Source organism: Phyllopteryx taeniolatus, chromosome 13 (assembly GCF_024500385.1).
Source record: "Phyllopteryx taeniolatus isolate TA_2022b chromosome 13, UOR_Ptae_1.2, whole genome shotgun sequence".
Taxonomy (NCBI): Eukaryota; Metazoa; Chordata; class Actinopteri; order Syngnathiformes; family Syngnathidae; genus Phyllopteryx; species Phyllopteryx taeniolatus.
Genome location: NC_084514.1, coordinates 516,422 through 542,664, shown reverse-complemented (window position 1 = coordinate 542,664; position 26,243 = coordinate 516,422). Strand labels below are relative to the sequence as shown.

General features: G+C 44.0%; 3 protein-coding genes across 8 annotated transcripts in view; 1 reads left to right on the top strand and 2 right to left on the bottom strand.

Moving 5' to 3' along the window:
• Positions 1-413: 413 nt before the first annotated feature.
• c13h14orf180 (chromosome 13 C14orf180 homolog) lies at positions 414-12,953 on the top strand. The gene is made up of 10 exons (XM_061794964.1): positions 414-742; positions 1,103-1,133; positions 3,616-3,702; positions 5,189-5,309; positions 6,985-7,015; positions 7,102-7,210; positions 7,826-7,968; positions 8,126-8,258; positions 9,110-9,136; positions 9,865-12,953. The coding sequence occupies exons 1-10, from the start codon at positions 584-586 to the stop codon at positions 10,068-10,070; spliced, it is 1,047 nt and encodes a 348-aa protein (XP_061650948.1). The 5' UTR covers positions 414-583; the 3' UTR covers positions 10,071-12,953.
• Positions 12,606-15,654, bottom strand: LOC133487810 (transmembrane protein 179). 2 transcript variants are annotated; one of them, XM_061794966.1, is made up of 4 exons: positions 15,292-15,639; positions 14,587-14,724; positions 13,922-14,000; positions 12,606-13,853 (listed from the first exon to the last, which is right to left on the bottom strand). In XM_061794966.1, exons 1-4 carry the CDS (start codon positions 15,591-15,593, stop codon positions 13,680-13,682), a joined length of 693 nt encoding a protein of 230 aa, XP_061650950.1. In that variant the 5' UTR covers positions 15,594-15,639; the 3' UTR covers positions 12,606-13,679. The 2 variants fall into 2 exon arrangements, with proteins under 2 accessions (XP_061650950.1, XP_061650949.1); XM_061794965.1 differs by having other exon boundaries at positions 12,606-14,000; positions 15,292-15,654.
• Positions 15,655-22,286: 6,632 nt separating this feature from the next.
• The window catches only part of LOC133487553 (ryanodine receptor 3-like), a 102,645-nt gene continuing 98,688 nt past the window's right edge, over positions 22,287-26,243 (bottom strand). For all 5 annotated transcript variants that reach the window (XM_061794300.1, XM_061794301.1, XM_061794302.1 and 2 more), the window contains 6 exons: positions 25,480-25,614; positions 25,256-25,412; positions 24,309-24,373; positions 24,109-24,209; positions 23,439-23,490; positions 22,287-23,162 (listed from right to left, as the gene is read on the bottom strand). In XM_061794300.1, coding sequence (XP_061650284.1) covers positions 23,067-23,162; positions 23,439-23,490; positions 24,109-24,209; positions 24,309-24,373; positions 25,256-25,412; positions 25,480-25,614 — 606 coding nt within the window. In that variant the 3' untranslated portion in view covers positions 22,287-23,066. The remainder of the gene's footprint in view (positions 23,163-23,438; positions 23,491-24,108; positions 24,210-24,308; positions 24,374-25,255; positions 25,413-25,479; positions 25,615-26,243) is intronic.

Sequence of the window (26,243 nt, the reverse complement as noted above, 5' to 3'; positions counted from 1 at the left end):
TTGTGTGTCTGTTTGGATATTGGTGAGCACTTTCTCTTTTTCTCGCTCTGATACTGATCTCCGTGGTCCCGTGCTCACATCTGTTGGTTTTCTGTATGGAAAATGTCTCGCAGGCATTTGCATGCAAAAGATACAGAATACAGAATTCACTTTTTCTTTGTCTGTGGTTACACAACTCTTTTGCTCATGATTAAACCAGGATGATGGAAGGAAGTCAGATTGATGTTATTGTTTTAAACATGTCCATGTAGGCTTAATTCTGAAATAGGAGAATCTTTGGAAGTTATTCTAAGTCATAGCGCAAGGACATATTGTATGTCATCACCACAATGTTGTACTTTCTCCTTTGAGGGGTGGGGAAAGAGTGTGGAAAATGCAATGATTGGACCTGAGTTCTGCCAGTCAACCGGCAAATACTCTCCACTTCCTCTGTCCTCCTTTCCTTTTGCAGCCTGGGAAGAGGGAGGGGAATGGATGTGTGCGCAGCGCGCTCCTTACAACATTCCCGGACGAGATTGAGAGTCACGAGCTGCCCACGAGAGTGCAGAAGTGCCGATTTGTCCTCCGCATCAGGCGCTCTCTGATGGGGATGCTGAGTGGGGAGAGGGAGGGCCTGTTTGAGCTGGGACAGCAGCTCCAGCAGCAGGGGGAGTACCAGGCCGCCCTGCACTGTTTCCTCAGCTGCCTGCTTGGACTGACTCACGTGCAGAGCTTCGCCTCTCTGCCCAACTGCTTGCACCAGGTAAGCAAGCGTCACATTGTTTTTGTGCCACACGTGGACAGCATGTGGCCGTTTTCATCACATGCATCCCCCCGAATCTGTCGCCTCGCGAATCTGTCTGTCTGTGTGTGTGTGTTCAATGAATACACTTAGAAGGAACTCTCCGTTATTGTTAAAAAGAGATTCCAATTCCTTCTATTCACAAGGCCTTCTGGTGAATACGTTTTTCTTCCGTTTAGTAGCGCATGAAGGAATGTCCCAGATGTCAAAACACAGTCCACTCCAGACCACGTGAGCAGTAACGTGATGATGAGCAGACCGAGGAGTCTCATGACTTTAGCCGAGACTTTTAACCCTTGATTGTTCTTCTGTGCTTTACAGATTGCAGAACTGTTCATCACTGAAAAGAATTGTATCCTCTTCGATTTGACCCTCTGACTTTGACGAGCCCAAAAGAGAGGTTCATTGAATTTACAGAAGGCAATATAAATGGAAGGCTTGTGAGGGGAGGGAGTCAATATCTGTTGATGGGTTTGTACCGGCATGTTTGTCCTACAATGCCACGGTGTTTGTCTAAAGCTCATGCTTTCATGGTAAGAGGATTTGTAGGCTCTTATCTTGGCACAACAGAGCGGCCAAGTAAACGAATTAACTTGTAGCTGCACTTTACTAGGTTCCCTATTGCCACTAAACAGCCTCCATAAAGCTCCACATTATAGAGCATACGGATAACAGAGGGTGTCGGTTCTCGGCGTATGTTTCCCTCTCCCTGTCATCGGGACGCTGCGACTCTTAACAAGCCTCGTGCTCCACGGCCCAGTGGCTAGCCCTCACCGACCGTTGTTTAAATTGCAACATTTGTTCGGTGTCGCAATCAGCGGGACCCTTTCCATGTGAAAAACGATCCACTTTTCTTGTTGGGCGGGCTTACATCCTTGGACGTGCAGTACTTTACTACGTTACAATATTAATGTCCACATGTCGTAATGTTATTATTTCGAGGCCTTGCGCAACCGCTAAAAATAATCACACACGGTATAAAAAGAATGTCTTAACTGACAATGTTAATTGTAGATACCTAGTTCTCCCAGGCATAGTTTTGTTTTTGCAGTGGCCCTCTGTGAAATGAGGTCAACATTTCACATGTCAAGAAGCTCGGTTGTAGCAGCAAATGATAAAAAGCAGAAACACTTTTGGCCGTCTCTGCTCAATCGTGCAAGAGTTCAATTTAGACATTTGAAATTTCAGGATACACTTGAGAGTGAATGCTCAATCGTTGCTTCGGGCTTGATGTATTAGTGTCAGTGCAGTGAACTTTGTCCCGGCCAGAAGCTCTTTTGGTTGCAGAGTGTTTACTGATAGAGTTCTTGGAAAGCATGAAGTACGTCAGATAAAAGCTGGATACAGTACGGCCTATAATTACACTGCGATGAGGCATAAGAGGCGGCGATTCCAATTTCACTCAGTTGGTCAGAAAATCAATCGATGTCAGCAAGGTGAGTAGTGACGTGTACAACATCGAAATGCTTTTCGACGAGATGGCAGTAGGTACAATTCATTTGCATTTCCATAGTTTTGTCTGAAACAGATTTTACACTCAATAGACTGAGTAAGTCAATGACGAGGACACTCTTGTAAAAGAGATTTCGAATCTCAGCGACATAAAGGTGAAATGAAATAAATGAAGATTTGAGATGAGGCCGTCATTATTTCAGCGTATCTCTCTTTTTGTTTGTTGGATCGCCATGAGCTTAGCTTAATAAAGATTGTGTGACATTGTTCTAATCTATATTATCAAATCAGAGAAATATGCTGAACAAATTAAATGAAGGTAGCATTTTTAATGTTAGCGCTCAATGATCGGATAGCGAATTCATTTACGTGAGGTTGTTGTTGTTGTTGTTGCCATTGTTGTGATCCAGCGAGGCTGGCAGGCACCGGAAGTGCTTCAACCTGGAATGACGGCCGCACCCATAACCCCCAACCCCCAACCCCCCACCCCACCCCCGCAAACAGTCCACCACATAGCAAGTGCTGACTGCCATGGACTGAGACCTGCCTTTCTGATCATACATCAGCATCCTACAGTATTGTGCATCATCAACATGATCATTTCACTTTCTACATAAGTTACCCTCCCGTACCTATTTTCTGTTCATTTTATTTAGCTCTATTTTGAAAGTTGTATTTGAGATATGCGCTTGCTGCACTTATATTTACAAATATACATATATATTAGTTTCTCCAAATTATTTTGAGATCCTGATGGAGAATGGAGGAATATATATAATGTTGTTTTATAACACATTCATTGTGGTACTTTACTAAGGCAAAATCATGGTTTGTATTTCTGGCCCTAACTGTATTTATTGCATGCGGAAAGGCCAGTGAATTATGAGCAATGAGCAATTTCTAGTTTTTCAAGTAAGAGATGGGGTTTAAAAATAGGTCGTTTAGACAGTCGGGGCTGCGTTTATTTTAAGCACGTGGTCTTTAAATTCATCTGATCATTATCACTGGTGTCATTTCACAGTGGGCCAAGAACAAGGGAGGGTTTCTGACAGCGAGCAGGCACTATTTTTGAAGGTGCTTTTACCGAAGAGGCTTTCGATGACAACAATACTATCCGATCAAAGATGTGTGGGCAAAACAATCCCAAATCGCATTTATAGCAAGGTGAACAGAATCCCAATTCTATATTAACTTCAAAATGCATTTCAATGGTGACCTTTGTCATGCTAACAGCGATTGACACCAGAACTAATCAACAACCTGCACCGTGGTTAGCCTGTGGAGGTCATTGTTCCGATGAGCTGGGCAACGGGGCTGTTTTTAACTTCGACAACTGACTAATCCCAGCGGACAACAGAGTGATCCTTCACCCATATAAACAGACGGGAAGGCCCTCCAGTTCATCCGGGCTGAAAAAATATTCTACGAGGTCGCGCTGATCGAGCTCGCCGCTCTGCACGGGAGCACAGGCAAGTTCAACGAGCGTGATAAGATGTTTCGTGCAAAGTCTGTTCTGTAGTCAATAATGCGATTTGCCTCGAGATCCCGGAAGCGTTTTTGAAGTGCTCGTCAAACAATCTGGTCATTGAATCTTTTAATCTTCTGTGCACGTACTGGGTGTGGATAGATAGATAGATAGATTAGATAGATAGATTAGATAGATAGATAGATAGATAGATAGATTAGATAGATAGATAGATAGATAGATAGATAGATTAGATAGATAGATAGATAGATAGATAGATAGATAGATAGATAGATAGATAGATAGATAGATAGATAGATAGATAGATAGATAGATAGATAGATAGATAGATAGATAGATAGATAGATCGATCGATCGATCGATCGATAGATAGATAGATAGATAGATAGATAGATAGATAGATAGATAGATAGATAGATAGATAGATAGATAGATAGATAGATAGATAGATAGATAGATAGATTAGATAGATAGATAGATAGATAGATAGATAGATAGATAGATAGATAGATAGATAGATAGATAGATAGATAGATAGATAGATAGATAGATAGATAGATAGATAGATAGATAGATAGATAGATAGATAGATAGATCGATCGATGGATAGATGGATAGATGGATAGATGGATAGATGGATAGATCGATTTTGACAGGGTTCCCACGAGTCCTTCAAAACTTGTAATCCTGAAATTCAGTTTGTAAAAAATGCTTTAGCTTTTTATCAAGCAAAGAACTATATTTGTCTATCAAAATTAGAATTGGGGTGCACGTCATATGCCTCGTGATAAGGATGTAGAACCATTAAAGGTGATATTTATAATGAAAAAGCTAAAGAAACCCATAGATATACAGTCTCTTTAACTTTATACAATATGTATGAAGAATAGTAAATTCCGCACGTGAAAAAGCAATATTTGAATTTGACTTCTCATCAGACAATTGAACTGAGGTCCTCTCCGGAAATGTGTTTCCCTACTGAGAGTTGAGATGCTATCACCAGTGTGCTGTTCCATAATGCTATCTTGCTCTGCACGTCCGCACGTCCGCCTCCTGCGCCATTCGCCGCAGGAAGCTCTGTGTGCCATGCTCACAGCGGCTCATTAGTGTTCCTCTGATTCACTGTAGGTCACTGTTGTGCTTTTCTCCGTGCGGGTTAAACACGGTCAACTCATTTCTCCTGGATTCAATGTGACGTATGAGGACATTTTAAATTTGTTGTGTCACCTTGCAAGCGCGTTTGTCACAGTGTTCAAGTGGGCGTGGCGAACGTGTTGTTTGAGCCCCTTATCTGCTCTCTTCTGCCCGTATCTCTGTACTCTTGGCTCCAGTTCTCACTTGCTGCTCTTCTGTCTTCTCAGAAGTACCAGACGGATGTATTTGAAAGCATGCATATAGCGAAGAGAGAGGATTTTGAGTGTTGAACTGGCAGGCTGACTGCCAACCCATGGCCTATGTTTGTGCAACAGGGCTCCAGGAAGAGCCTTCGCCGGGCTCTGCGGGACGGGCGACCCCAGAGGAGCTCTCGGAGCGGGCCTCCCAGGCGCAACACCTCGAGCGGCTGGCCCACCTCTGCATCGTGAGCAAACAGTAGGTAATGTAGGTAGCGGTAGGTTAATGGTGTCATCTGCGGGTTTAAGCGCCGAGTGAGCTATTCGTGAGTTTGAGTTGTACCGCAAGATTTTAGATTACACTGTACATAAGTAGGAGGAACGCCACATGAGATCTGACGTCTGGGCCCGTCCTCTTTGGGACGCTGGTGACTGTTGTCATTGCTTGGTCCGAGGCATTTAAGATGATTGGGCTCTCTCAATGGAGGTTTGGCTGCAGTGTTTTTGGAGTACAAATACAACAGTGGTTAAAAATCAGTATGATGCTATACGTCGGCAAGTTGGAATAATGCTGTCGTTATTTTAGGAGTACAGCCTTAAAGCCTCAATCGCTCTTTCAGCGATGTCATAGGAAGTCCTTTCCGGTGCAGTCTGCTCGGGTGTCCGTTAGGGCCCGCTCTAAAGCCGGCGAGCTGACTGACACCGAGCCGTTACTCATTGAAGGGAAGTGTGGCCTTGGAAGAGCGAGTCTGACATTCTGTCACGCCAAACAGAGCTCGCTCGACATGTTTCCGCTAGAGAGTGACGCCGTGACGGGTCGCGGATGAGAAAACACATCTGTCTTACGCTATCCGCATAATGCTTACCGAGATTACCACTACACAAAAGGGCGGGTGAGGGGCACGCACCTGTAAATCAGACTGCAGGCGGGAAGGGAAGTTTTCCACTTTTCTTCCCCAGGCGGCCACAGACCTACTTCCTGTGTCTAATCCCAGCCAGGTGCATTGCCGCGCCTCAGGCTGTGAAAGGGATACGTATATGTTCACGCGACAAGCGGCATGAGGAGCCGACCCGCTTGACCTCCATCACTCTTCATTGTCAAAGGGAAAAAGTACAGCAGATTTGTTGTTTGCAATTTGATGGGGAGCAATGGGAAAACATTGAAAAGATGATGCCCACATTTAGCGGTACTCACCGTACTTGAGAGCTCAACATGGGCCCAAGGTTATGAACTTTGCCATCATGTATTCAAACACATTGACTTTATCGAAATGTAACCTTATTTTGAACAATACTTCATATACATTTTCAGAAACAAATGGATGACTCACGCTGGGATATTAGGTTGTTGCCTAAAACGTGTGTGTAGTTTGTTTTATTTATTACTTTAACATGGTGTTCTTTCATAATAAATTCCTTTACATATTACGTGATTTCTGTGCAACTACCAGTGCTATTTCATAATACATTGATTTGACTAGAATGCACTTTACTTTTTTGGATGGCTTAGAATCTACACTATTTATATTGGAGCATTTCTCAGTCAACAACACTGGGCTAATTTGACAAAAGTCAAATCGACTTTTAGGCTCAAAAATTGTAATTCAAGCTAAATTAAAGCTGCTTCTGATTTATGTTTCACATTTGGTAGCAATTTAAATTTAGCAAAGATTCAAATCATATTCAGACAATTGAATTGACTTGGATTCAAGTTGACAATGCAAACGCAAAAATCAAGATGAAGCCAAACGTTTGCGCATCTGGCAAGTTTCAATGTAGCACGAGGACGTGACATGGCAGAGTTTCACAAGACATTGAGGATGTGGTCTAAATTTGAGTTTCAAGTTGATATTGTGGGTTGAAGCCTTGCTGCTCCCGAGTGCATGTCATTCATATTTCCCCCCCCCCCCCCCCCCCCCACCCCACCCTTTCAGACCTCATCTTGCGCTCGAGTACAGTGGTAAGGTGAGACGCTGCCCTTTTGATTGGTATTCTCTCACTATATTTCCAAACATTTGATCAATTCTATTGTAATCCGGACTCCCTTTCAGGCTGCCCAGATCCACCAGAGGGCCTTTGGTAACGACCATCCAATAACAGCCAGAAGCCTGGAGTTTATGGCCACAGTCTATGCTGAGATTGGCAAGACTGAATATTCAGGTATGTGATGCTTATCACTGGATCACAAAAGTAATCTTCACACTCGATCTGCATTTGTTTTCTGCTTCCTGAGACTCTGAAGCTACTGCAGCTTTATGCAGCTGAGTCAGCTAAATAGCACAACAAAATGGAGGCGCACAATTGGAGACTAGTAATACGAAGAGCTACGAAGAGCTCTTTTCCGAAACGAAAAAAAAGGCCATTCATGATGCACAGATTTTCATTTGTTGTTGAACATGTAATGACTGAGCCAATAAATGGTACTATTCCTCAGAAGCCGTCCCGTGTGAAGTTTGCATGTGCTCGATTGGTTTCCTCTGGGTCCTCCATGCATGTCGGGTTCATTGAATTTCTGTGCAGACAAACGTCACCTGGGTTAGACTCCAGCTCAAACATGACCCTCATTTAGAAAATCGCTTCTCCGATTCTTCTCTTAGCTTTTCTGAGATCAATAAAATGATTATCGGTGAGTAGCGGGAGACAATTTTTTAGTTTATGAAAAGTGACAAATGTTTCACTTCAGCTGCTGCGGCAGCGTAAACATTAGCACGTTTAATGTTGTTGGATGAATCAATGTGAGGAAGTAGTCATGTGTGACTATGGTTCTATTGCTAGACTCCCTGGGTCAGCGTGTGTCTGCGCTGTCCAAACGCTTCGCTGCTGCGGAGTGCATCGGGGACACAGTCGACCGTTTTCCTCTTTCACATCCGGAAAAACACTCCGAGGTTCGCCACAGAAAGGACTCTCGCCACCCACAGGTAGACAAAGCAAAAGCCGAGGTAGAGCCAGACGCGCACCTTTATTGGGGACATTTCCTTTATTGATACACTTGGATTTTTGATGTATTCTTTTTTTTTAGGCAGAATCCTATTTACTGCTTGAAATTTGTAATGTCAGAATCTTTTATTTGTTCAGTTTATCAATGGGAAAATCCCCACATCCATCCTCAAGAAGCCAAGCCCCACTTACGGGTCAGACACAGAAGCCACCCAAAGACGGAAAGGCGAGCGGAGAGTTCGATTCCGGGAGCCGGAGACCACCGTGCACGGTGAGGGAACGAGACAACAATGTGTTCTAACTGAGGGAAAGAAACCACGCTGCCATCTTTTTTTTTCCCCCATCGAAATATTTTGCAGCCTGTCCAATAACTTCAAAACCGTTGAACCTTTAATGCATATACCCATGGTATCTTTTATCTTTTATTGAATTCATTTAAAATCTTGAGGTTGATGACCATGAAATCATAAAAGAATTCTGCATCTTTCATTTGTTTTTAGCTTTTGCTTTTTTTTACTTGATCCACACCACAGAAATGGTGATGATCCAAAAAGAAAAATGGAATTTATTGTGACACGGAAAACGTCCGGTCCGGGCCGCTCCGTACAATATCTGAATAAGCAAGAGCAAATCACAAAACTGGAGTGTCCACTGAAAAGTGTATGGCAGATGAGGATGTTAGTGTACATTAAGTTCAAGATTGAATGATGGTGACAATTGAATCCTGAAACAGATTCATTCATGTTCACGTCTTCTAAATGTGATGAAAGCTCCACCCAAACCGATTGCTTCCACTGTATTTTGATAGAATTTCCCACTTGCCCATAGGCAAAATGCTCCCTTCCTCCATATTCATTCCATGAGGGTGCATGGTTTGCAAAATGCTTGGATTATACATGATATTGCTCTTCCAAATAATGCAAGAGATGTAAAGATAATGAAAAGGATTTGCTGCTGAGAGTTAAGATGCATGCATGATGCCCGCTCTGGGATAGTCAACTCTCCAGGGCTCAAACAGCCAGCTGTAGCTGTAACTGTAACTGTAACTGTAACTGTAACTGTTGTGCATCCCAGATTTTGCCTCCTTTTCCCTGACATGCTGCTTTTCTGTCGACTTCGCAGACATTCCTTCCTGGGACGACACAGGCGGTAAGTCTGCGCGCAAGTGCACGGGCTCACTTGACGCACACGTTTTTTTTCCCATTCATTACGGATGGACGAAGCAAGCATCAGAGTGGTGTGCTGCGTTGAGAATCGTGCATGCACTTATACCCGACTCCCTAATCACTATGTAGGGATTTTTATATACGATAGCTCAAATGGAAAATAGTTTTCAAACACTACTCGTCGTTGCTGGTGCATAATTACAATGTAACAGGTTTACCTTCCATCATAACTATTGCATAAATAACTAAATTAAAGTGGAAGGAAATTGTTGTGTACGGTGTTGACTGTATTTTGCAAACCAAGTACTTTATGTCCGTCTGTGTTGTGATGTGTCGCTCACCACTCCAGAATTGATCAATATTCCGTCAACAGAAAATCAAATAATGCATCGTGTGATAGATATTGGATTTTCTAGCGGCTAACATTGTTCACTACTTTATATATATAGATATAGAGGGAGGAGCTATACTCACTCCACATTCTAACGGCACTACAAAATGGTAAATTCATTACTAAATAGGTGATAGGGAGCGTTTCCAAGCGCAGCCGTGGATATATTGTTAGTGCCGTGCTCCTTTGAACACGAGCAATGGGAGTGTGTGAGAAAGTTGCACTCTTCATCATAGAAGTAGTTGAACCTCCAAGGAAGAGTGCTGTATTTTGGTCGAAGTTGTGTTATTTACTGTATTTCACCTTTTGTGTGCGTGTAGCCTATGAGACGACGCCCTCCCGCCCTCACCTGGTCCTTTTCGCTTGCATCTTCCTGATGATGTCCTTCGTGGGCATCGCCATGTACTGTACAGATCGGCGGCGTCCGCAGCGAGCGTGCGAGCGGCCGGAGGCCGCTCTGGCTGTCTGCCTGCTTCACATGAAGCAGCTTGTGTGGGGTTGTTGGATATGGCTGACCATGCAGTGATGGGGACCGACCACAGGAGGAGACATATCCTGCGTGCAACCTTTGTGGCGAAACATGCTACCTGTAGCCCCCATGCGTGGAAAGCTGTTCGATTTATTTGATATCCTTGACATCCAAGGTCCATGTAGTAGTACCCTCTTAGTCCTCACTGGTAAGACAATTCACCGTCACTCGTAATGTTTTTTTCCCCCACTATTACTGACTCTTGTGGCATACATGTATGCAGTTAAACCTCCCCAGTAAATTACTGTGCTGTACTAATACGAGTAGTAGTACTACTGTAACAGTGTGGGCCCAATGTGTTTCGGACTAGTAGCCTCCTGGACCCTACATGTAGCAGCAAAATGCCCACTAGTACTTTTACCTCCATAGTAACATGTAGTTCTCCTACGAATATGCCACGCTACTAATGTGCGGAAATGTACGGCAGCGTATTGCATTCACTTGGATTAACCAAAAAAAGAATAATAAAACTCCTGTTTTTCTGATGATTTTTTTCTGTTTTTCGGACTAATCTTTTTTCCGCCTGTTTTTTTGACACATTTTTTCTGTTTTTCGGACTAATTTTTTCCACCTGTTTTTCGGACTATTTCTTTTCTGAGTTATCGGGACACATCGAAGTCACGCGAGAGCCTGCGAACTGCAAGTGACCCTTTGCGGACTCGCTCATGCCGGTTTACTGCTCGGCCCGGATTGCGGTACATACGCCGGCGAAGCCTCAGCTGCACACCATGTGGGTCCAGTATTTTCATCTGTCTCCTGATCGTCTCTTGAGTCGCCACGTAGCCAGCCTGAATGCATTTGAAATGCATTATCTTGTATCCATGGAGCGTACCATATCTGTCCAACTGATTCTGGACAAACATTGCTGTATCGAGCCTGATCTGAATGGGCTTTCCTCCTGAACAAACGCAAAGTCAGCAGGTGCCTGCGTAATGTCGACAAACTAATAACAATACCATCTATGTGACTCAAAGACAGGAGTATCTCCCAATGTCTTAAACCCATATCAAAATAAAACTTGATCAAACTGAATAAGCCGGTCATGTTGCTTACTACGGATTCCGCAAAGAGTCGCTTGCAGTTCGCAGGTTCTCGCGTGAGTTCGATGTGTCCCGATAACTCACAAAGAAATTTGTCAGAAAAACAGGTGGAAAAAAATTAGTCCGAAAAACAGAAAAAAAATAGTCCGAAAAACTGGTGAAAAAAAATTTGTCCGAAAAACAGAAAAAGAAATAGTTAGAAAAACAGAAAAAAATAGTCAGAAAAACAGGTGGAAAAAATGAGTCCGAAACACAGAAAAAAAATAGTCCGAAAAACAGGTGAAAAAAATTTGGCCGAAAAACAGAAAAAGAAATAGTTAGAAAAACAGAAAAAAATAGTCAGAAAAACAGGTGGAAAAAATGAGTCCGAAACACAGAAAAAAAAATTGTCCGAAAAACAGGTGAAAAAAAATTTGTCCGAAAAACAGAAAACAATAGTCAGAAAAACAGAAAAAAATGAGTCCGAAACACAGAAAAAACAATTGTCCGAAAAACAGGTGAAAAAAAATTACTCAGAAAAAAAGGAGTTTTCTTTTTTTTTTATCCAAGTGAATGCAATACGCTTCCGTAGAAATGTCATAATATAGTGAATTTGTTATTTTTTTTTACCAATAAGACAGCTGTTCTAGCGAGGAAAAAGAGTGTACTAGTACATGGACTTTAAACCGGATGTTAAGGATACTGAATAAATGCTTTCCCAAACCAAGCTCATTTGTGTACGTTTACAATCACACTACGTCGGTGTCACAACTTCTTATTGATATGTTTTGCACATTTCCGCTCACATATTGCTCGCCGCACTTTATTCTTCAGCTGTAAGTATTGTATGTTATTTACATTGAATGCAAATATTTATTTCGGTCCAGTACATGATTTGTGTATACGTGACATGCATTTGAATGTGTTTGCGCAATACACTAACAAGTAGCATAATATCCCGCTTTGTATTTGTCTGTGAGTGAATGTAAATCCTAATAAACTGATTGGACACAAAATTAGACACACTTACACAATCCAATGGAAGAGCCACATCAAGTGTAATGTGGGCGTTAGAAAGATGATCGTGCTGTTTTCTTTCAGTTATTTTGGCGAGATGTTTGTTACCATTTCGACTACTACAAATAACCATTGTTAAATGAATACCAAGTGTTTTTATCTTTGCCAAACTGGTATTGGATCTCATTAGCTTGTGCAGGTGTATTTAATGTGTCCTGTGAGCGTACGTGTCAGCTGTAATTCGCGCAAAATGCGGAAGAGGCCACAAGCTGCTCGACGAGATTGCTTTCCGAGACTGGTCGACAATCCATCTGAAAAGCATAAGGTGTCCAACTGTTCAAGATGTTGGATTCCAAAAGCACTAGTTACGCTTCCTTTGTGGTGACCGATGCTAATCGAGCTTCAGATAAATGTGCGGATGAGTGACAGCTGGAGCATATTCCACTTCTATCAAAGTATTTTGAGGCCAAACACAGACGACCAATAGAACCAGCTGTTATGTCAGCCCTCTTTATCAAAGCGTCATTCAAACCACCGTATGCATTTATAGGCACACAATCGCACTGTACCTCTCATTATTAGCAACAACACGTATCCCATATTTCTTCATGTCATGGATTTCGGGGAAAGTAGATTATGTCATATATAGATAGATATATATATATAATACTTGTATGGAAGCAAAGAGGCTCTACTCTTGCCAACAAAGCTGCGCGTATGCACAGTTACCTTGGCTGCATTTCAGGTCACTTTGTAACAAGTGCCTTTATATGGACTGTTTTCTTGGTTCCTTCTGTTTTGTGATTTCCGCCGTTTCCAATAAAACTCATCAAATGGTTATTGACTTTCTTGTGAGATGGATGCAGTCATTTTGGGGGTTTCTCATATTTATATTACTGTAAATGCTGACAGTATATAGTAGCAGGTAGCCTGAGATAGTGTGGGACACCAGTTCCTAAAAGCAGTTTGGGACCGACCGCAAAAGTACACTTCTTATTTTGTACAACTATAGCACAAGTGCGAGTACACCACAAAAGCACGCCGGTTTATTATTGTTGCTGCAGCATGCGGGATGAAGTGTGGACCTAGAATAAAACAAAAGTCACATTTATTGGCGTATAAAACAAGGTGTATGATCCATTCCGATCGAAAAGCCACTGTATTGTTATTTGCTCGTGCATTTGGTTTCGTGCGTAAGGTTCACAAAGACGTGATTCAACAAAATGTCCCAAGTTGTTAACACTGCACTTCTGAGTATTTATCGACTGGGAGTACATTTTCTGTGAGATACCAGCTCCACTATCAGATAAACGAAGGACCGTATACTGCGTTGGGGGAGAGACGCCATCAAGCAAGGATTAACAACAATCGGTGGATTTTCTTAGGGAAAATCAATAAGCTCGAGAACAAAGTGAAACCCTTCGATTGACACTCTGCACAACGGGAGCAAAAGCCGACTGTTTTGGATTGTCGACAGAGGCAAACGTTGGCGTTTCTCGTGAAACTCAGGAGAGACGACTGCCTAGACTATAGAGTGAGTGTGTGTTTGTTCGTGCGCATTCTTTGTTTTCTAGATGAGGCCAGTCTTGAGGTCCGAGCTGCGGCGAGAGGAGCGTCCGAGGAGTAGATCCTTCTCATGGATGAGGCTGTCCAGCAGGTCTTCCTGTCTGTAGTTGTGGAAGACCTTGAGAAAGGCCAGCACGGCGATAGCCAGCCAGGTGAGCCACGCGGCCCACAGGCCAAACTGCAAGGGGAGAATGACGCGGGATGGAGGTTTTGTTGGCTCCATAGAACGGTGACAGCGGGATTTACCTGAGCTATAGCAAACTGGTCATAGAAAGTCGCGTTGTCCAGGCCCAGTTCTAGGTCAGTGTCCTGGAGGTCTTCGCAGCTACAGTGCATACAAGAAACAATGTTAACATTCACAACACATCACGGAACGACTCGAACAACTGGAACGGCACACAGTACAGGACAGACCTCCCGTACGTGTCAGGGAGGCTAACGTCGAGCACCATACAAAACACATTATTGTTCAACGTATCGTGTTCCCCTCGGGTCCCGTAGGTGGCAGTCATGCACATTGAAAAAAAGGGCTAACAAGTGCCACACACTGGGCTTTTTTTGAACTGCATCCGCTGGATTTGGTGGCTCACTGCCCTTTCGGCCCCACCCCGTGCGGACTACAACTACTTTCATCCGGGGGAATCCAGATCCACCTGTTAGAGGTAAGGTAAAAATCCAACGTGTAGAGACACCATAAAACTTTGAGATTTACACACACACACACACATAATAAAACACCGTTTTTACACACATTGTAAATGTACTTGAACACTCACCAAAAAATACTGTATATACTGTATTGTTGTGTCTGCATGTTTGATATGTGCCTGATCAGTGAGTCTGCAATTGAGGGTGACCTATGAGGGTTAGGTTAGGGACGTTGGTCATAAAAGGACGCGTGGTTCTCCTACCTGCTGGGCAAGGCGCCACCTTCGGTGATGGAGTCGCACCACAGGTTGAAGCCCACACTGACCATGGTGCTCGACAGGAAGACGGTGAAGACCACCGAGGAGCTGATCAGCAGGTTGAGGAAGGCATTAAAGCTCGTACTGCCCAAAAAAAAAAAAAATAATGTATGACATTGATAATCCGTCCGGCCAGCCATTTTTATGTTTATTTTTTTTTTTCTTGCGCTTGTACTCATTCGGGCCATGGGTGGGTCGGAGCCAATTGCACGGCACATATGCAACTCACCGTTCACAATCACACTTGGGCCTACGGGAAATTTAGAGTCTCCATTCCTAAATTGTGGGAAATGCCAAGCAAGCCCGCACACGAAGGTCTGACTGAAAATTCCTGCATGCATTCATTTTCCGTATCGCTTATCCTCAGAAACAAACAAACAACCATTCGCACTCACGGCACCTACGGCATAACATTCCGAAAGCTTTTTTGGGGTTAGGGTCAATGACCAATCGGTCCCTGTTCCGATAAGGCGTGAGCAACCTCGCTGCCGTTTGGGACTTCGTGGCCACTGGGCAGAGCCCGAATGATGCTTATAGGAGGGCCCTTTAAGGCCAACTGGCAGGATGGCTTTCCTCCATCGTTCTTGCGTGTTTCTGCTTGTCATGCTCAAAGCGGGGCGTTGGAGCTGAGCGCGCCCGTTCACTACTCACTCGTCGTGTCCTTTGCACAGGAAGAAGAGCAGCCTCCAAGCCTGCACTGCGGACAATATGAGCGAGGCTATGCCGACGAAAGCGACGAAGCTGCAGGAGGACTCGGCGCCCCACTCCTCCACGACGAAGCGCTGCTTCGACACCGTGATGTTCTCATTCTGCCACACGCCCCGCGTGAACAGCAAACATTTCCCCCCGAAGTCCTCCGTGTTTTCGGACAGAGGCACCACTGCGATGAACCCGAACACGAAGGCTAAAAAATAAAGAATGCATTGAGCGAAAATGAAATGATCGAGGGCCATGTTTCCCGTCTCCCTCGAGCGCGCAGGGTTTCTGCAGGGGGTGCGCATGCGCGGTGGAGGCAGGCGCAGCATCCGACGACGCGCTGGTGTGCAAACTACTCGTCATCTCTTCGTACCTATTCTGCAAGATTCGACTGTCGTGGCACCTCTGACATCTTTATTAGCCTCAGCGTTGTTGTTATGATTGGGATGAGTTCGTGCTAGCTATCCCGAAATGCAAATGCTCTCTTTTGCAAATGTCAACTTACGCGGTTTCGTGCAAATGCATTCAAGGGCCGGCACGGCAGGACAGCATCGCTTGCACGGGAGCGGGTTCACTTGATCAAAGTCAGTAACTCAGCGGCAACAAAAATACATATTGATCTTCTGTTTTTGTCCGATTATGAACTCATTCCCATGTATTTATTGAAATGCCAAATTGGATGACTTAGTAAAACATATTGATTACATGTTGTCTGGATTTAGAGTATGTAAATGCGTAATTGATTGATTAAGCCATTATTTCATGAATGCATTCACTTGTGCTTATTTAAATACGGAACGGTTAACTTAATGTTGGCTCAATTAAATGTTGGATTCATTGGGATTTTAAATGTTTGTGTTTGATTCATTTAATATATTTCAATGTGGAATCCATTCTTTTTTCTTGTTTTTTTTTTTTTCTTTTGGGTATCAATACGATTTGATATGAATCTGTGTCCCTAAATAGTTTAACAATAGCACTTTCTTTAAATGGACTGTACAATACAAAATCCATGAAACTGATTTGGACCACGTAAAACATTCGTGGGGAGAACGTAAGAAAGGTAAAACGTTTTTGACCTTGTAAACAAAAACGTTTGGTCGACCCTAACGAGAGTTTGTGAAAGGAAAAAAAGGAAAAAAGCGGCAGAGCCAGGGGCGCTCATTTGATGTGGGTCCTTCGCTGGGTCCATCTGGACCGTCAAATCCAACCTGCCACCGCTTACAGTGGCCTCGAGCGGATAATAATTCTTTGGCGGTATACGCCAACCATGCAGTTGGACACAATTGTAAGCGACAACCACAATCAAATGAAAACCTCGCTGAAAGTGCTTATCCTCACCAAGGTCGCGGGCGTGAAACAAACAACTGTTCGCACTTACAGTCACACCGACGGGCAATTCAGAGTCTTCAATTCATTTGCGACGTCAGAGGAAACTAGAGTACCCGGAGAAAACCCACGTCGGCATGGGGAAAACAGGCAAACTCCACACAGGAGAGGCCGGATTTGAACCCCGGTCCTCAGAACTGTGAGGCGGACGTGCTAACCAGGCGTCCACCGTGCCCCATTACAAATACAATTCCTTCCAAAAACAATATCGACTAAAATCATGTGGAGAACTCAAAGATGTTGAGGACAACGCAACTATGATTCACCTTCAGCGACTCATTTAGCATCAAAGAAAACGAATAGCGCGACGACCCGCGCGCTACCCGATATCCGATATCCGATATCCAGTATTTATATGGGAGCCGTGACGGCTCTTTGTATCCGTCGTGCATGCAAACAGCAGCGTTGGATTTATTTAGATGTCCTTTGCGCCACACCCCTCGGCACATTTCCATCACGTTATCATATTAGCTTGCTTATTGCGCGTAGCTGAGCACACGTGGGATGTCGACAATAAAACTGATTGCATTTCTTGCCTCAGCTTCGTTCTGTATTTTATGCATTTCTCGAGTCAGCTTTGTATTGCTGCTTCCATTAATGCAGACTATGATGAGACTTTTCTAAAATACGTCTTCATGTGCTGAAGTGTTGGTTGGCACAGAGGTGGTCTGCCATCAAAGTTTGACAGAAGGTCAAATGTAGGGAAAGGACAGACAACTCCATGAGGCATGCGCAGCCACACACGCCTGACTTCCAAAGAGAACAGCATGTGTGGGCCTCATGAACTGGCACCCCGGGGACACCGACTGCAAAAGTGTGCCAGGCTGAAAATACGTGCTAAGTTATTCACCCTCTTGAGAGAACCGAGAACCGAGGTGGGGGCGAGGAAGATGGAAGATGAAGATGGGAGATGTTAAGGCAAATGTCGTCCCTGGATTCAGACATGGCAGCGGTGGGCAGCAGAAAGAAATAGGAGGTAATCCATTTTTCACGAGATGCCACGGCGGCAAAGCAAATATACTTTATCGAGCGCGCCGAACAATCTAAAGCGCGCTTTCAAGGACACCGGGAAATGAGACGCATTTACGCTTCGATTTGTCTGCCGTGCGTCCTTGCAGTGTTGACCACGACATTAGAACAGCGCACGGTGGCTGCACAATTCATTTGGCTGAATTTTAATCAGCCAAAGCTTTCCTAATTCACACATGATTAATAATTCCTGAGAAACACATGATGGAAGGATCCTCTTTCAGGTGAAAGAGAGAGAATGGCAGGTGTGGCAGGACCACAAAATAGCAGCAACCCTCCCAAAAAGCAATTTACTGCCTACAAGGGGGATTTGGAAGTTTATCCAGTTTTTAAACGCTATCGCAATGGATCGGAAATATCCATTTTGCATAGCACTTCTCTGGTTAAGGGTCATCATACGTTGCTTTTGAGAGAGAGAGGTACGCTCCCCCCCTGAGGAGTGCTCAGACCAACAACACAAGCATTCACTCGCACGTTCACAAGATCGCTGGTTAGGCGAGTTAAGATCTGAAATATCTATTCTTGGAAATTCAAAGGGTCTCCCAAGGTGTGTCAGAAATGTTCCAGGACTGGCATTTCAAATCCCAAACATGCCCTCACATTCACAGAACTGGACAAGTAACGGCCTTCATTGAACCTTTTGACTGAGGCAATTGTGCTAACCGCTATCCGCCACGCTGCCCCATAAACTCCTTTGAACCGATTCAATTTGTATTCAAATTAGGGATTTTAACCGAATGCCCCATGTCTCATTCAGTTCTTTCTTCTAATCACTACGCGCCAGCCCTCGCGGCGTGCTGTGAGACATTCCTGCCGTCGTTGTGTGCCTGAAAGCAAGCCCAAACAAAACGGACAGAATGAGAGGCTCGTATCCTGTGTACCGATGGGAGGGGTCTGATGAAATATCCTGGAGACATTCATCTTGCCCCAGCGGGAGCGCCAAACTGGGAGCACTGGGCCAGCCGCTGATTAAATGCTCCTAATAGAGGCCATTCATCTCCTCCTGTTGAATCTACGGTGCTGTATAAACACATGCAATTGACCAATACAACGCAAAGACCCTTGTGGTGTGCTCATACAAAACGAAAGCTGCAGCTGTTTCATTTGGTGGTAGTGCGCTCATCGAGATGCTGAAATTCTGACCAACACTTTAAAGCACAAGGTCACAGGAGACAAAAAAAAGATATAGACATAGATAGAGAGAGAGAGAGAGAATCCAAAAAATGGGGAAAAACACAGACAGACACACACTCAACAAACATGGCCTGATGAAGTTTCACGTGCCAAAGACCATATGGACCCAAATTGGAAAGAAAATAACGCTGAAATAATGATCCAATAAAACAGGGCTAAAACAATGATCCTGCCAATTAGAGGGCCTTCTGATCACACATCTATTTGCAGACAAGATGATATTGTTTTTTATCCATAAATCAATCATTCTGTTGAGGTCACTCGCACTCCCCCCTGAAATTCTGCCTTCCTGTTTAGAAGATGACATCCTAGGAAGCTTTGACGTGAATGCTGGAGGACAGAGGAAAAGAAGTGAAAAAGGGGCGCTAATAAGGGGGTCGCCTGCTGTCTGTCTTGTGATCAAACACAATCTCAAATGCAACACTAGCGCCCCCTACAGACCACTCATCATCCACACTTCAGTCAACGGATGAGCAGGTTGACTACTTGTTGTCCTCCCTCACCCCCTTGGGCAATATGGACATTGTTGGGAAGATTACTTGAGACATTTTAAGTTACACAATTGAAAGTGTAATAGCAGTGTAACTATTCGTTTTCTTCATTTTGAATGAATGCATGCATCAACAAGACCCTTGATTGTTTCCTCTTAAAAAAACAAAAAAAAAAAAGTGGATTAGAACCATAAATCATTATTTCTGAATCAACCACGTATTTTTCTTTACACAAATAATAAACTGATCACAAAACATGATTACATGTAAATAGATCATTTACAAAGCGTGTTCGTTGCATTAAAAGGGAAACAGCATGTGGGAAATCATCATCAACCCTCGTTGACCTCATGACAAATGTGCAAAATTGAGCCAGATAAATGGAACTGTTCAAAAGTGTATCAAATCTCTGCCAAACTAATAGGTCATAGAAAAGGTGGCACTTTCAGGTCATATTTGGAGATATCTGGGATCGGAAAATGGATAGATGGCTAGTTCACTGCTAGCGTGTCCTCCGTGCCCCTCCGGTTCAATAATTGACTGAACGTGGACCACCGACGTTGCTTTGGACTTCACTCAAGCTGCATCGTACCTGAAATTGAAATTTTGGCTCAAAAAATCAACCCAAAAAAACCCAACAAATTATTATTATTATTATGATGATGATGTCATTGCTTCGTGCCATCTCTATACTTCCCACAAACACAAGAGGGCATATTTTCATACTATCTGGGTATTGTTGTATAATATGCTGTCATGATTTAAAACCCATCCATCCATTGAGGGATGTATTTGTATTTTCATTCGTCTTAATGTATTTAACCCTAATTCCAAAAAATACAAATACAGGCGGTACAAAGGTCCCTGCAGCTCATACAGTTGGCTGCAGGTGTGCTGACGTCACTGTCGCTGTCGGTGGGTGTTGCTTCATCGAAAATGTTTGCAGCATGATTAAGCGAGCCACCGAGTGACGCGCTTGCCTTTGCGATATATGCGTGCAATCCTGACCCCTGCTGGACTGCAATGGAAAGCAACATTTGTGACAGAAGGACATCGGCAGCGTCCGGCCTACCATCCATTTTCCGCGCCGCTTATCCTCGCTCGGGTCGCGGGCGTGCTGGCGCCTATCTCAGCTGACTCTGGGCGGGAGGCGGGGTACACCCTGAACTGGTCGCCAGCCAATCGCAGGGCACATATAGATAAACAATCATTCACACTCACATGCACACCTATCAATGAAACGACCTCTTCAATGAACTTTCCTTTGTCTGTTTTGGGAATGTGGAAGGAAACATTCCCAGAACATGCCAACTCCACACAGGGGAGGCCGGCTTTGAACCTGGCTCCTCAGAACTGTGAGGCAGATGTGCTAACCGCCTGTTCCACCGGTTGTGATATTATATCCAGCCCAAAATGTCAGAGCTGGCCAGAATGTTCCTTGGAATTTGTACATTCAGTGGACTGGACATGTTAGTCCAACAATGTAATCTTCACTGGACCTGTGATATAGAATGATACAGCAAATACAAATGTATTAAGCACTCATGTGATGTTGTTACATTGGAATAAGTGTGTGTGTGTGAGCGTGCAACATCTTCTACCAGCATAATGAGAGACTTAAACCAGGATGAGTTGAAGAAAGTTTTTCATGGAAATATCTACATTGACGCAAACAAAACAGCCATTCTCAGTATGTATTTTATAATGAGATATTTTGATATACTGTATTTAGATTGATTATTATTATTATTATTTTTGAAATGTAATTGGTTCTCTTTTAAAGTAAGGTCCTTGTGTCTTTGCATCCTCCAGTGTCTCTCTGCCCTCCATCATCACAGCCACCGGCATCTCTTCACACTCCAGCATTTCTCCATCCTCCATCTTATTGACTCCGGGTATTTCGCCTTCCAATTTTTGGAAGTAAAAGAAGATCTCCAAAAAATGCATCGGCCCCCCCCCCCCCTCCCTATTAGCAATCAGCCAAATATCAGCGACTTGCAGTGCAGGCAGGGGCGGTTTATGCTATGGGTGATATGGGCAGCCACCCGGGGGGGGGGGGGGGGGGGGGCATTATACGGGGACGGCAGTCCATCCCCCCTCCCTCCCATCGATGCATAGACGATACAATACAAAATCTCAGAAATATTCCATCTTCTAACTGGTGTTCCTCTCCTCATAACATCAAAAGCAGTTTGTCTTGGTGCCCGAGTCTTCCTCTCACAATAGAGGGTGTCATGTTTTGACTTTTCATTCTCCTTTCAGACATCATGCATACACAGAAAATCAAGTTTTGATGTATTTGCAGTCCTGGTATACTGTCATGGGGGGGGGGGGGGGGGGGGGGTGAGGGGTCATGGCCCTGATTTTGCAGGTGGCTGGTGTTTGTAGACAATGTAAGGTCTTTGTAGCCTACTGAAATTTGAAGGTACTTTTGCTTTTTCAGCATGACATGAGATGTGGTGGTGCGACATTTTGTCGAGAATCTGGAGATTGAAGGGAACTGATCTCCGAAACATCGAAGCTCCAGCATAGTAGGACTGTGTGACGGCATGTCTTGTAAATGCTTTGACTTCATCTTTCACAGAAGAAGGCATTTCGATGGCCTGCAACTCCCTGGACCCCATTTTCTGCATCTCCAGGAAGAGGAAATGGGATGAGTTACTGGACGGATCAAATTTGACAGCCCCTAAAGTTTGTCTGAGGTCAGCAAGTTGTCATAGTCGTGTAAACATGTGCAAAGCATAATCTGCATCCCATTCCCTTGAAAGGAAGCTCAGCTCTCCTTGCGCGAGGTCGGCTCACCCCTTTGATGTAATTGTGTTTACACGTGCCTGACAGAGAACCAAGTCATTTCCGGCACAAGTTTATTTGAGTCCCATCAAAAGAAATGCACAAATCTGCAAAGCTACAACATATAAACGGCCATACGATAGCAATTCCACGTCAACTCAGATGTCATTTGTACAACATGGAACATTTGCATGTGTGCTGCATTCAGCAAAACAAATGAATCCCATTTTCTTCTCTTCTGTCAAATGAAAAAAAGTCTACTTACAATAAGAAAAGACAGCACAAGGGTTTGCATAGCTTCTTTCTAATGTAGACTTGGTACTACAGTATAAGGCACTTCATGGAAAACCATTTTTACAAATTCTATTTGACATAATACTGTTTGTTTGCCTGTACACTTCATTTTCAAGGGACCACAACAAATGCACTTGACACTTCGTTTGGCATAAAGTCTCAACATTCTCTCAATAATTATGTTGGATTCTTGTGCATAATTTGACTGACAAATTGTCTCATAACCCACACACACACACACACACACACACACGTACCACAAGAGTTTCTCAAGAAGACAACATAACATTGTGCAATGATTGGGGGGGGGGGGGGGGGTTATGCAGAGTCAAAGGCAATGCTGTCAAAAGGGCCCCCCAAAACCAAAACCTGACAAAGTAAATTAGAGGCTGACATCCAAAGTGAGGGTATTGAGGGCATCACTTTTTGCTGCTCGATTAAAAATGTTTTCCCTTCAAGGGTTAGGGTTAGGGTTATAGGGTTAATGGGAGAAGATCGGAGCAGCAGCACCCCCTGGATGGAGGTAAGGAGGATGCATCCCCTCTATCCCAGCTGATCTTCGTACTGCTTGCGGAAGCAGTCTCCGGCTGGGAAGAAATCCCAACAGCGCTCCTGGTACATCTTCCACACGTACGACTCCTGAGGCGCGCGCACACAAATAACTTGATGGTAGCAATGCGCAACTCACATGCAAAGCACTTAGCTTTTATTTGATCATGTATTATTCATTTGCATGATATCTGGAGATTGTTATATGTGACGTCTTCATAAACAATACAATCATTTTGAGTAATTCAACACGAAAATAATTATTTATTTGAAGTTTAGTGATCTAGGATTAACTGGACGGAGTTGCAAATTCTAGTCACACTGTTTTTGAGTCAATGTAATTGAATTGTACACAGTCTACTGCACCTGGCCAGTGTGCTCAGTCTCGTCCTTGTTGATGAGGTACATCAGGAAAAACCTGGAGGGGGGAAAAAGTCGAATCAATGGAAAAGCCAAAACAACACTAAAGAAACAAAGTTCAGAAATGTCTGTTAGTAGCGAATATCTACGAGTAATTGATGCCCCCCTGAAAAAGTTCAGAACTGCTTCTAGATGCCACAACATGGTTGCAAAGCACCACCTTAATCTAAAAGAAACACCTCCACATAGTTCATTGGCACCAAAATGCCACAAGATGACAGCAAAACACGACTTTTGTCAAAATGAAGCTTGTCAATTCACTTCAACATAGTTCCTCGGCACCAAAGTGATACTTGTATTGCTTTGGCCTGAGCAGAAAAAAAGCAAACAGGTGAGTTTTTCAACAAATAAGAGTGTTCAGTAGGATTGAGGTGCAGAATGTTGGCATGCCACTGGATGGTGTCTACTAATCAGGTGAGGATTTATGATTCAAAAGGGAAATCGGCCAACTTTCCGACGGTATGACATTCACTGGCAAAAAAAAAGAAAAAAGAAGCATTGTTACAACGGAGAAGTCGACCAAACCCAAATTTCTTGGCTTTTAAAATGCAAAACTTTGGCCCTGCTATCGTTCCAAACAATGCAGTGTCTTCATTCTTACAGGTGCAATACTCACAGGTAGTTGGCCAAATTGTGCTCTTGCAGAGTGTGAGTCTCAAAGCCGTGAGGCGTCGTGTCAAAGTAGTCGCTTCCGATACCACAAATGAAACATTTTGTCTGGAGGAGAGGAAAGGACAAAATGATGAGGAGGAGGAGGAAGAAGAAGAAAAGCTGTTGGTCCCGTGCACTCATTGTTTGTCTGAAATGTTCTCTCACCTCCATGTCCTCTTTGACTTGTTCCTGCTGGTCTCTGAGCTCTCCAAAAGCATCAATGATTAAACCTGCAAACATCAACACATTGTACCTTCCTGGATACCGGGACTGAGGTGTTCAAGGCTCCAATGTGTCTGTCCCTAAGTCAGGGCCAGCAAGGCCTATGCCCTAGCACAGACCTACATTTACGGCCTCAATTCGAATGACCCTACCGGTCTCAGTATTTCGTAGCGCTTCTCTTGGCTGCATTTCTCTGTCCATTATGCCATGGCGGTTATGTGGGGGTTAGATTGATTTATTTTGTGGTCCCATCAGATTTCAGCCTCTACGTGCTGCCGTTTTCAAGCTCATCTGCCCATGGCCTTCCAAATCAATGGTGCTATCTGATGAAATTGAATGTGTATCAGCAAGCAGCCTTTAACCTAACATTTCAAATCCATCCTGCTAAGGCCAGCGAGCTGGACCTCGATGACCTCAACATGTTTCTGTCCTCTGATTGGTTGGTCAGAAAGAGTCAGGTTCGACGAGCAGAAAAACACGTCTCTCGCGATCTGAACACATGAATAGATGTCAAAATCAGCATCCATAGTGAGTATGATGTATTCCATTTATGTTGCTGTTTTGGTCATGTTCTACTTGGTTAATATTTGGTTCTGAACTGCTCTGGATGATGTCTTTTATTTCATTTTGTATTTAGTATTGATGGTTTCTATACTTGCGACGTCATCATGGTGGCAATAAGAGGTGGATCGGGTCCGGTTAGTCTCCACCGAAGACCCAGGTAGCAAAGTAACAGCCCCTTAAACCGCCCTTGTTTGTTAATACACGTAAAGTTAGCTTACAAAGGGTGGTGGAGAAAAACATGCGCAGTACCAGCGAAAGGTTTGGACCCCTCCTCGTTTAGTAGCATGAACAAGAGTACAGTGCGCCGTCACCATCGTGGGTCTCACCCTGGATGATGGCCAGGAGGATGACAATGACGAAGAAGAAGAAGGTGATGTCAAAAAGGATGCGGTACAGCTCGTAGGGGTCACCAGCCGGATCTTCGATTTCATCGCCGATGCCTCCCCCCGCTCTCACACCGACATACATGTGGAATAAGTAGCACTGCCGAGGAAAGATGACACTGACAACAGGCATTCCACTCATAGGAGTATTCGAGTCTTTCTCTTACGGTCATCATGTCATCACACTTCATGTCTGGCTCGTCGTCATCTTCACTCTTGTTGTAGAACTTCCTGAAGAAGTTAAAGGCCACCACAGTGTAGAGGTAGACCACGACGGCCAGGAGGCCCACTGTCAACACGAGCTGCACACACACACACACACACACATTACACGCTGGAATGGTCGTGAGTCAATCTCATGACACAGATTATAGACAAGACAACCATTCACACTCACATTTACACCTATGGACAATTTAAAGTCTTCGATGAGCTTAACAGGGATTGTTTTGGAACGTGGGAGGAAGTAGGACCACCAGGAGACCCCCCACACAAGCACAGGGAGACCATGCGGACTCCATGCAGGAATGCCGGAGCCGAGATGAAAACCCTGGAACTGGCAGGAATGCTAACCGCTAGCACCACGTGCCGCACGCCATTTACAGCCTCCAAGTGGACGTTTTAAAACTCTTGCAGTTTATCAAGGATGAAGGAAGATGTTGACTTCATTTCTGCACAAACACCAGTGCCTTACAAGATGACACAGTACAGTTACAGTGACATTGGGCCGTCATGTTTATACAGCTTGTGAAAAAAGAATCAAATAAATGACCCATTTGGGGGGGGTTACTCATAACGGAGTTTAATCAACAGAGCAGCTGGGAACAAAACCTGTCATCCTTCAACTCATTTCATCATTATGGTGTGATGTTTTTAGAATGTGGCAGCAAGCCGGAAATACAATTTTCCTGAAAATACACCCATTAATGTT